The sequence below is a fragment of the Sinocyclocheilus rhinocerous genome, unplaced genomic scaffold (assembly GCF_001515625.1).
Source record: "Sinocyclocheilus rhinocerous isolate Xijiao unplaced genomic scaffold, SAMN03320098_v1.1 scaffold1367, whole genome shotgun sequence".
Lineage (NCBI taxonomy): Eukaryota > Metazoa > Chordata > Actinopteri > Cypriniformes > Cyprinidae > Sinocyclocheilus > Sinocyclocheilus rhinocerous.
The window spans coordinates 52,860-64,253 of NW_015631710.1; the positions used below are offsets into that span (position 1 = coordinate 52,860).

At 31.8% G+C, this 11,394-nt stretch overlaps 1 protein-coding gene across 1 annotated transcript in view; it reads left to right on the forward strand.

Moving 5' to 3' along the window:
- The window catches only part of LOC107741824 (unconventional myosin-IXa-like), an 85,275-nt gene that overhangs the window by 25,842 nt on the left and 48,039 nt on the right, over positions 1 to 11,394 (forward strand). Inside the window, 3 exon segments of the mRNA XM_016554605.1 lie at positions 7,339 to 7,407; positions 8,301 to 8,400; positions 9,275 to 9,328. Coding sequence (XP_016410091.1) covers positions 7,339 to 7,407; positions 8,301 to 8,400; positions 9,275 to 9,328 — 223 coding nt within the window.

Consider the following 11,394-nt stretch of genomic DNA (forward strand, 5'->3'; position numbering starts at 1 on the left):
TGTGTGTGTGTGTGTGTGTGTGTGAGAGTGTGAATGTGTGTGTGTGAGATGTTTGTGTTTGTGTGTGTGTGTGTGTTAGTGTGTGACTGTGAGTGTGAGTGTGATTTGCATTACAGTTACAAGTGTTTACGTTCAGTTTGGCTCTCATTTACTCAAATGGAGAGAACGGTGTTCCTGGCAAACAGCTGCATCCAGAGAGAGCTTGGAAGCGTATGGCAGTGTGTGTGAAGGATGTGATCATTCACAGATCTTGTAATGAGATGCTGCTCTGTCGTCTCTTCAGCATTGAATGACACTTTAATACTGGGATTTCGAGTTTAGACCGGGATTACAGTTTCTCCTCACTTAAGATACAATTGAAACTTCAAACTTCAGAAAAGGCTTTTATTTTAGTTTGAACCTGCTTAGGCAACTGGAATGCAAGTAAAGAGTCATTTTTTACTTCATCACTGCACATTATTTTAAAGAAAATAAAATTATTCAGATTTTATTGTCTTGAAAGTTATTACATTTAGATGAAGGTAGAATAATTGTAAAAAAAAAAAAAAAAACTTAATTTTTTTATTTAATAAATATTTGATTTTACTTTTTCAATTTTTTTTATTTAAAATGTATAATTTTTTATGTATTTATTTATTTATTTTGACTAATGGCTGAACCACTGTTTTTTTATTTATTTATTTATTTTTATTTTTATTTTAGAATACCCTTTTTTTCTTTAGAATATTGTGCCATGATGAATTGTGAACAGTAAAAATTTTTAAAGAAAGTAAGTTGATTTTATTGTTTTTGTTATTTTTATAATTTGTTATTTTTATGTTGTTTTATTTAATTTGTTATTTTATTTAAATGTGTAACATTTTAAGAAATGTATTATTAAATTTTTTTTTTTTTAAATGTAACTTTTTAAAACATTTTAAAATATATATTTTATATATATGATATAATGTTTGATATTTATTATTGTTAGTTAGTTGACATTTCATTTAATTGGCAATTTATTTGACTGACTCTTGTGTTTATCTATTTTTAGCGTTTAATGCTGCGTTATGTTTTTTACACGTGTTTTGTGATGGTCGTCTGATCCCGGATCTTTATAAAGGTCGACTCTTGCCTGCAGCTGATTGAACTATGAGGGATTTTAAAGCGGCACTGATCCTCTGCGTTTGTGTTCGCAGGCGTGGGCTGGGAACTTATTTACAGTATCTTCAGTACTGCACTATTATTGTTTAATTAGGCAGCTGTCGTGAGAAGCCTTAGTTGCACTGCCTCGGGATGCAAACTGTTTGAGTATTACAAATAACAGAATAATCAACTCTATAGCATTGCAAAAAATTATTTTTACGTATATGTATATTTTGAATAATTTTAAATATTATTAAAGTGTTTTAAAATTATTTAAAAATATAAAAAATATATATATTTTTTTATTTTAATATTTTATTTGTGTTTATTAAGTTCTTGCTTCAGCTGTCTTGTTTTCATTTAGTAGGCGATTTATTTCATCATGTCTAGACTGACAGCTCACATTCCTGTACTCCGTGGTCATGAGGATTTTGTACTGGGTCATCATCCTGTCGTCTCACCTCCCTTTCCTCCACGTCCTGTCGTGTCCGCTCCCTCTTCTCCATTTCCTGTCTCACCTCCTCCATTACCTGCTGTCTCACCTCCACTTCCTCATTGAAAATCTGTTAAAGAGTGAACATTTTATTTTTTTATTGAACTTTCAAAATTAAAAATATCCAGCAAGTTCTCAAGACATTTAACAAATGTAACTTTTTAAAACATTTTAAAATATATATTTTATATATATGATATAATGTTTGATATTTATTATTGTTAGTTAGTTGACATTTCATTTAATTGGCAATTTATTTGACTGACTCTTGTGTTTATCTATTTTTAGCGTTTAACGCTGCGTTATGTTTTTTACACGTGTTTTGTGATGGTCGTCTGATCCCGGATCTTTATAAAGGTCGACTCTTGCCTGCAGCTGATTGAACTATGAGGGATTTTAAAGCGGCACTGATCCTCTGCGTTTGTGTTCGCAGGCGTGGGCTGGGAACTTATTTACAGTATCTTCAGTACTGCACTATTATTGTTTAATTAGGCAGCTGTCGTGAGAAGCCTTAGTTGCACTGCCTCGGGATGCAAACTGTTTGAGTATTACAAATAACAGAATAATCAACTCTATAGCATTGCAAAAAATTATTTTTACGTATATGTATATTTTGAATAATTTTAAATATTATTAAAGTGTTTTAAAATTATTTAAAAATATAAAAAATATATATATTTTTTTATTTTAATATTTTATTTTTAATTCATAAAATAGTTATATTTAAAATATTATTTAAATATTTTTAAACGACAATTTAATGGGATTACAGAGGGTAAAATGAAAAGTGATATTTTAAATATTTTTAATTTATGTGTGTATTTTGAATCATTTTAAATGGCATTTACATGTTGTAAAGTTGTTTTTAAATATATTATGTTTTTAAAATATGAGACGTGATATTTATTTTAATTGATATTTTGAATAATTCTAAATATTATTTAAATGTTTTGAAGTTATTATTAAATATATTTTATATTTTTAAAATATGGGAATTGGTATGTATTTTACTGGATATTTTGAATAATTGTAAATATTATTTTAATGTTTTATTTTATTTTATTTTGATATTTTAATATATTTATGATAGGATATTTATAATAATTTTAATATTATTATTTAAATGTTTTTAAAGTTATCTTTAAATTATATTTATAAATATTATTTAAATATTTATTTTAGTTTGATTTTTTTTATATATATATTAAATATATATGTAGTTGTGTTGAGTGAGAGTTGATATAATGTTTGATATTTATTATTGTTAGTTAGTTGACATTTCATTTAATTGGCAATTTATTTGACTGACTCTTGTGTTTATCTATTTTTAGCGTTTAATGCTGCGTTATGTTTTTTACACGTGTTTTGTGATGGTCGTCTGATCCCGGATCTTTATAAAGGTCGACTCTTGCCTGCAGCTGATTGAACTATGAGGGATTTTAAAGCGGCACTGATCCTCTGCGTTTGTGTTCGCAGGCGTGGGCTGGGAACTTATTTACAGTATCTTCAGTACTGCACTATTATTGTTTAATTAGGCAGCTGTCGTGAGAAGCCTTAGTTGCACTGCCTCGGGATGCAAACTGTTTGAGTATTACAAATAACAGAATAATCAACTCTATAGCATTGCAAAAAATTATTTTTACGTATATGTATATTTTGAATAATTTTAAATATTATTAAAGTGTTTTAAAATTATTTAAAAATATAAAAAATATATATATTTTTTTATTTTAATATTTTATTTTTAATTCATAAATAAATCATTATTGGGGTGGACGTTAATTAATTCTCATTATTAATTGACTTTATCATTATCATTTATTATCATTACTTTCTATATTTATTTGGTATGTATTTTACTGGATATTTTGAATAATTGTAAATATTATTTTAATGTTTTATTTTATTTTATTTTGATATTTTAATATATTTATGATAGGATATTTATAATAATTTTAATATTATTATTTAAATGTTTTTAAAGTTATCTTTAAATTATATTTATAAATATTATTTAAATATTTATTTTAGTTTGATTTTTTTTATATATATATTAAATATATATGTAGTTGTGTTGAGTGAGAGTTTGTGTTGGTGTGATGAGATTACAAAGGGAAAGATGGAAAGTGTGAGGCTAATAAAGTGCCTCGAGAGACTAGAGATGTGGACAAATGTCGTGACCCTTTAGTCTGAAGCGGTGACAGTGTAATTAACCCTTCAGCGACCGTCCTCTCTAAACCAGTGGGAGCAGATCCTCCTGTCTAGCAGCGAGGGTGTGAAGTTGTGCTTTTCTTGTTGGTTAACATAAAGTGACAGTGTGGAAACGGCTTGACAGAAACCACAGAGAACCTCCATTACGGAGCAAATGCAGAGGGAATAAACTGTCAGACCACACGGGAGACGAGACAGAGAATCATTCAAGCACATTACAGGGCTCTGCGACTGAAAACTACTGCCTGCGACTATGAAAAAATATTTAGGAGCAGCAGTGCGACTGACCCGATCTGCATATTTGATAGTGAAAAAGTGAAGCGACGTGTGGCCAAGTATGGTGACCCATACTCGGAATTTGTATGCCTCAAAGGTTTCTCTTTACAACGTGTTTTTGCAGCGTTGAGTGATGCATCACAGACATATCTGTTGATTCCTTGAACACAATGTGAATCAGAATCCACTCACTGCTCAAACACCGGAGTTTTGTTCAGTGCTGAGTTCTGCCGAATCCAATCATTATAACAAACGAAGCGTAGACACGATGTAAATAAGAGATGCATTGCACAACTGCGTTGATTATAATGGAACTCTGAGATCGTGATGAGTGACAGATTTAATGATTATGAAGGGAGTTTGCACATGTGATTTTGATTTAACAGTTCAATAAACAAGAAGTTAATATTAAGTGACTTGCATTGACTGACTATGACGCTATTACCTGATTTTGCTCTATTTCGTCAACGAAAATCGTTTCTAACAAAGTCCAAGCAAACACAGCGCTGTTTTGTTTATGAATGAACGTGCGTTTTTAAACAAATCTAGTGAGTCAATGATTCAGTCACCCGTTCATAAAGACAGTTCCTGAATGAATCAGCCGTTCGAACGAATCGATTGAATGAATGATTCAGTAATAAAATCAGTTACTTACCGCCACCTACTGGCAGTTTTAGTTTCATTTTTAGTTTCAGTTATTTAAATAATTTCATATTTCTATATTTAACATTTTATGTTTAAAACTTTAATCTCAGCAATTTAATCTAATAATGTATGAATTTAATTGCACTCATGCCACATCTGAACCTCATTAAGCATCTGTAAATATGCCTACATGCCACTTTTGTGTTCTTCTGTGCAGCTCTGTAGTGCAAATAACATTTGTTAATACTGATTTCATTTGATCGGTAGCTTATTCTTCTTATTCTATTGTTTTAATTGGAAATTTTTGAAAAAGCTTATAAATATGCATTTTTGAATTTGACATAAAATATGTCATACTTTTAATAAAGTTTGAAAAATGCCATTACAAAGGTACAAAAAATGCTCTTGTAAATCACTTTAAGAAGTCAAATATCACCTCGTAATGGGAAGGCTAAATTTTTGTTATTGATCAAAAGGTGCTCCTGAATTTTTGGCCGGTTCGAGTCGGGTTCAGTGCTGTGTTATCGGGGCGGTCTGAACGCACCTCCAGATCTCCTAACGCCTCCCAGCGGAGAGTCCAGCCCTGTTTATGTTCACTTCATCATGTTCACACGTTTCTTGTCATTAATCAAACCTCAAGCCTCCTGTCTCACATATTGGGCCCTCGACTTCATGTGGTGCAGGCTGTGTTTATTTTATACTTCACCTCCTCGGCCGTCAGCAGCCCTGTGTGTGGCCCGTCCCGAGCCAGCTTTAGACTTATAGCTTTCAAATGAGGCGTTTCATCCAGTGAGACTTTTATTTAGTCCTGTGTAAAGTCATGTTACATTTAAATTGATCTAGTAAATGTTTAAAGTAATATGCATGTCTATATTAACATAATATTTTTTAAAACCAAGACATATTGAAGTTTATATTTTTTACTTTTATCTAAAAGTCATGATAAACTCTCCACTTGGTTCCATGTATAAACTCTACAGACTCTGAGCACATGAAGGAACCCTGTGGAGAAAATGAAGCGAAGGCCCGTGAGCGTGATGTGTTTCTGCATGAGCTGCTGTGAAAGCAGCGGCAGGGACTCGTGGTTCCACATCATAAAGTTTTAATTGAAATGGGTCTCGCTGGGTCAGTCTGAAAGGGGAGACTCGAGGAGTCTGGAGAAGGATTTACTCTTCTGAACGTATCTGAGAGTTTCAGGCATTTGCAGCTTTAATGCGAGACACTACAGACAAAAACATTGTTTTTTCATGCACTGGGCAGTTTTGAGATTTTAAGCTTTTTGGCTTTTCATAAAGTGTTTTTTCAGACTAGTGTAGAGAAAACATCCAAAATACACTTTTAGCGTTTCTTTTATTGCACTTTTATTGCATATTTGCGTCTGTAGATTTCAATTCCAGTGCATATCTTTAAAGGCCAATTTCTTAAAAATGAGTTTGTTTCTCCACTTCAGCAGCACTTACATACATCAAAACTTAGAGTTTTATTGCTATCTATATTCTGAAGGATTTTACTGAAGGGTTTGTTATCATTCACACTGATTTTTATTTTATTGCACTTTATCTATTTGCGTCTATAGATTTCAGTTACAATACATATTTTTAAAGGTCTTTTTCTCAAAATGAGTTTGTTTCTTCACTTCAGCAGCACTTACATACACCAAAACTTAGAGTTTTATTGCTATCTATATTCTGAAGGTTTTTACTGAAGGGTTTGTTCATATATCATTTGTTTTTTTTTTTCACCTTATTTATTTGCGTCTGTAGATTTCAGTTACAATACATATTTTCAAAGGTCTTTTTCTCAAAATGAGTTTGTTTCTCCACTTCAACAGCACTTACATACACCAAAACTTAGAGTTTTATTGCTATCTATATTCTGAAGGATTTTACTGAGGGGTTTGTTCATATATCATTCACCTATACAACATTTTATTCCTAAAAAAATGGTGAAAATCTGTTTTTTTCTGTCAGTTGACATTTTTTTCTGATTAATGCAGTGATAAAAAGATCAATTTAAAATCCCCTCTGTAAAAACCTTTAATTCTGACATGTCAACAAAATCAAACAAATATTTAGAACCTGGATTCATCCAATGTTCAGATTTTTGTTCTGGAAATATTTGCGAATTACTGCATATTTATTTAGATAATGCCTCATTTACGTATTTAAACAACATTTCAGAAAAAATGTTTGCATTTCTTAATGTTTTTTTTTTTACCCTATTCACCTGGGCTGTCTTTCTTAAAGGAATCTGCCGTCAAACTCAGAGAGATATGTGACTAATAGTATCTGCTAGTCTGTCGTCACGTTTTGGTCTGAATTTATGAGTATAAATGTATTTTCATTTTACAAATGAAAGGTCAGTGGTACAACATAGGAAAATTTAGAAATTAAGCCATAAATATAAGAATTGTGATTTTACTGTTGTACTGTAAAATATTTGTAAATATAAAAATCTGCCTCTAATCAGTTTTGATTTGAACATCATCAGTGTTGTTCCTGAGCTTGTGTTTGGAGAATTTGATTTAAAAATATCTGTTTCTGGAGGGAATTTTATATATATTTTATTTTATTTCCATTGATTATTGATTTCAGAGCTTATGTGGAGAAGTATCTTCTGGAAAAATCCCGACTAGTTTATCAGGAGCACAATGAGAGGTACGTCACATGATATTATGTATTTCTACCTAAAATTATGTGCTATACAACATTTTATTCCTAAAAAAATGGTGAAAATCTGTTTTTTTCTGTCAGTTGACATTTTTTTCTGATTAATGCAGTGATAAAAAGATCAATTTAAAATCCCCTCTGTAAAAACCTTTAATTCTGACATGTCAACAAAATCAAACAAATATTTAGAACCTGGATTCATCCAATGTTCAGATTTTTGTTCTGGAAATATTTGCGAATTACTGCATATTTATTTAGATAATGCCTCATTTACGTATTTAAACAACATTTCAGAAAAAATGTTTGCATTTCTTAATGTTTTTTTTTTTACCCTATTCACCTGGGCTGTCTTTCTTAAAGGAATCTGCCGTCAAACTCAGAGAGATATGTGACTAATAGTATCTGCTAGTCTGTCGTCACGTTTTGGTCTGAATTTATGAGGCATAAACCATCTGTACATATGATCTATATGCTTCCAGATGCTGATCTGAAAAATTTGTACGTGTTGTTTTTCTCCACTATAGTTATTACGTTTTTGTCCCTTAATGTCTTTGTGTTTCTTTGTTTTTCCTTTTTCAGGCTTTTGGAAATGCCAAAACGGCCCATAACAATAATTCCAGCCGCTTTGGCAAGTTTATTCAAGTCAACTATCAGGAGAGCGGGACTGTGAGAGGGTGAGACGCTCTTTTTCTGCTCAAGAACCTAGTCAACTGTCCTGTTTGTTGTCTACATAAGGCATTCGAAGTGCTCTACATATAACCAGCTACCCAAACAGTGCAACACATGTGGAATCTACCTAAAATTATGTGTTTGTTGTTATTATTTAGACCACTGGTCAGTATATATATCATTTATACTGTATAATATTCTCTCTCTCACAGGAACTATCATGTGTTTTACTACTTGCTGGCCGGAGCGAGTGAAGAAGAAAGAAAAGCGTTTCATCTCCTCAAACCAGAGGAGTATCATTACCTGAACCAGGTACAGCTGCTTAAACCGGACCTAAAACAGATTTGCGAGTGTGGTTATTGTAGATGCGTCTGTCTGTGTTCGTTCCTAATGAAAAGCACAACATGCAGAAAAACATAATCTAAGCTTATTTTCTGAAAGACGTGCCATGTAATCCCTGGCAACACAAGAGCTGGATGATGCTGATGCTGAGGCTGTTGTCGGGTGCCGCTGTTGCCATGGTGACAGTCGTCAACATCAGCGGAGGCGAGATCAGAGTGAACAGACTGCTGGTTGCGTGCGGCTGATCCAGAGCCCACACACACACACACACACACACACACACACACGCACATACACCAGCATCATGTTAGTGCTGAATACGACTGCCAGCTTTGTGCCGTACAACTTTCAGCATCACTCTGATCATGATGCATTTGCATGTGTAATATGTGTATAATATTCTGCAGAAATAGGAAATCTGAAGAAGATTGTCAGGATCTGAGTGTGTGTTTGTGTTTCATCTCAAGTGTCTTTACTACGGCTGTAAAAATTCTTCATAAAAGCTGTAAAACGTCTTCAAAGAGCATCAAACTGAAAATGAAAATTCAATTATTGTTCAGCGAAGGATCCTTTTAAAGGCCAAAATATCTAGATGTCTGAAATAATGCAAAAATATATTATGCAGTTTAATGATAACAAATAATATATGCAAAAATATTTTATAATAGTTTTAAAATTATTATTATTATTAAAAGAATGGAAATGTAATGTCATCTCTTTGCGAGTGAGTTTTTACATCCCTGTGTGTGTCATTAACATTCATGTGTGTGTGTGTGTGTGTGTGTGTGTGTATGTGAGACAGATGAGTATGTCTGCAGCTCTTAACTGTCTGTTTGCCTTCCAGATAACAAAGAAAGTCCACAGACAGCACTGGGGAAATTACTATGAGACCGAGCTGGTCAGTATCTGTGAGTGTGTGTGTGTGTGTGTGTGTGTGTGAGAGAGAGTGTGCGCGTTTTTGTGACAAATGAGGACATACATTTGTATAATGATAAAGTATGACATAGGTATTACAAGGAGAAGGTGACTTTTCAGGACATTACCCCATGTCCCCACTTTTCATTCAACTCACTAATCACACAGAATGGAGTGTATTGAAAATCTGAAATAGCACAAAGTTTCCTGTGAGGGGTAGGTTTAGGATTGCTATCTATATTCTGAAGGATTTTACTGAAGGGTTTGTTATCATTCACACTGATTTTTATTTTATTGCACTTTATCTATTTGCGTCTATAGATTTCAGTTACAATACATATTTTTAAAGGTCTTTTTCTCAAAATGAGTTTGTTTCTTCACTTCAGCAGCACTTACATACACCAAAACTTAGAGTTTTATTGCTATCTATATTCTGAAGGTTTTTACTGAAGGGTTTGTTCATATATCATTTGTTTTTTTTTTTCACCTTATTTATTTGCGTCTGTAGATTTCAGTTACAATACATATTTTCAAAGGTCTTTTTCTCAAAATGAGTTTGTTTCTCCACTTCAACAGCACTTACATACACCAAAACTTAGAGTTTTATTGCTATCTATATTCTGAAGGATTTTACTGAGGGGTTTGTTCATATATCATTCACCTATACAACATTTTATTCCTAAAAAAATGGTGAAAATCTGTTTTTTTCTGTCAGTTGACATTTTTTTCTGATTAATGCAGTGATAAAAAGATCAATTTAAAATCCCCTCTGTAAAAACCTTTAATTCTGACATGTCAACAAAATCAAACAAATATTTAGAACCTGGATTCATCCAATGTTCAGATTTTTGTTCTGGAAATATTTGCGAATTACTGCATATTTATTTAGATAATGCCTCATTTACGTATTTAAACAACATTTCAGAAAAAATGTTTGCATTTCTTAATGTTTTTTTTTTTACCCTATTCACCTGGGCTGTCTTTCTTAAAGGAATCTGCCGTCAAACTCAGAGAGATATGTGACTAATAGTATCTGCTAGTCTGTCGTCACGTTTTGGTCTGAATTTATGAGGCATAAACCATCTGTACATATGATCTATATGCTTCCAGATGCTGATCTGAAAAATTTGTACGTGTTGTTTTTCTCCACTATAGTTATTACGTTTTTGTCCCTTAATGTCTTTGTGTTTCTTTGTTTTTCCTTTTTCAGGCTTTTGGAAATGCCAAAACGGCCCATAACAATAATTCCAGCCGCTTTGGCAAGTTTATTCAAGTCAACTATCAGGAGAGCGGGACTGTGAGAGGGTGAGACGCTCTTTTTCTGCTCAAGAACCTAGTCAACTGTCCTGTTTGTTGTCTACATAAGGCATTCGAAGTGCTCTACATATAACCAGCTACCCAAACAGTGCAACACATGTGGAATAAGAGATTCATAGACCAAAAACATCCACAGCACACACATATTGGCTGATATAGTCAATTTTAATTAGATTAAATTACTTTTATTGATACTTTTTAGTAGTGAATGAATTTAATTCTGAATATTATCATCTTATAAGACGATACATACCTTTTGGAACAGCCTTGGATGTATCCCATGATACCTATTATAAGGGCTGAACAATAAATTAAAATAAAATTGGAATAGCACTGTGGCTTAGTGCTATTGTGAAATCGCAAAATCTGATTTAATTAAATATGCCGTTAAATTTAAATAAATAAATATGTTCATTCTTACACAGTGTTTTCATATTTATATGTATTTCATTTAAAAATAAAAGCCCAATGGTGTAATATTAGTATTGTAATTTTACTTTTGTAATGTAAACTAAAATATTTTTTTTAATAAAATGTTTAAAAAAAAATCTTTTTTTGTTATTTTACAGTGCCACATTAATGTTGTATTTTACAACATTAATATATTTTAATATATTTTGTTTCATTTCTTTTTTCATAATAATAATCATATTGCGATTATTGTAATTTCATAATAATAATCACAATATGATTTTATATATATATATATATATATATATATATATATAAATG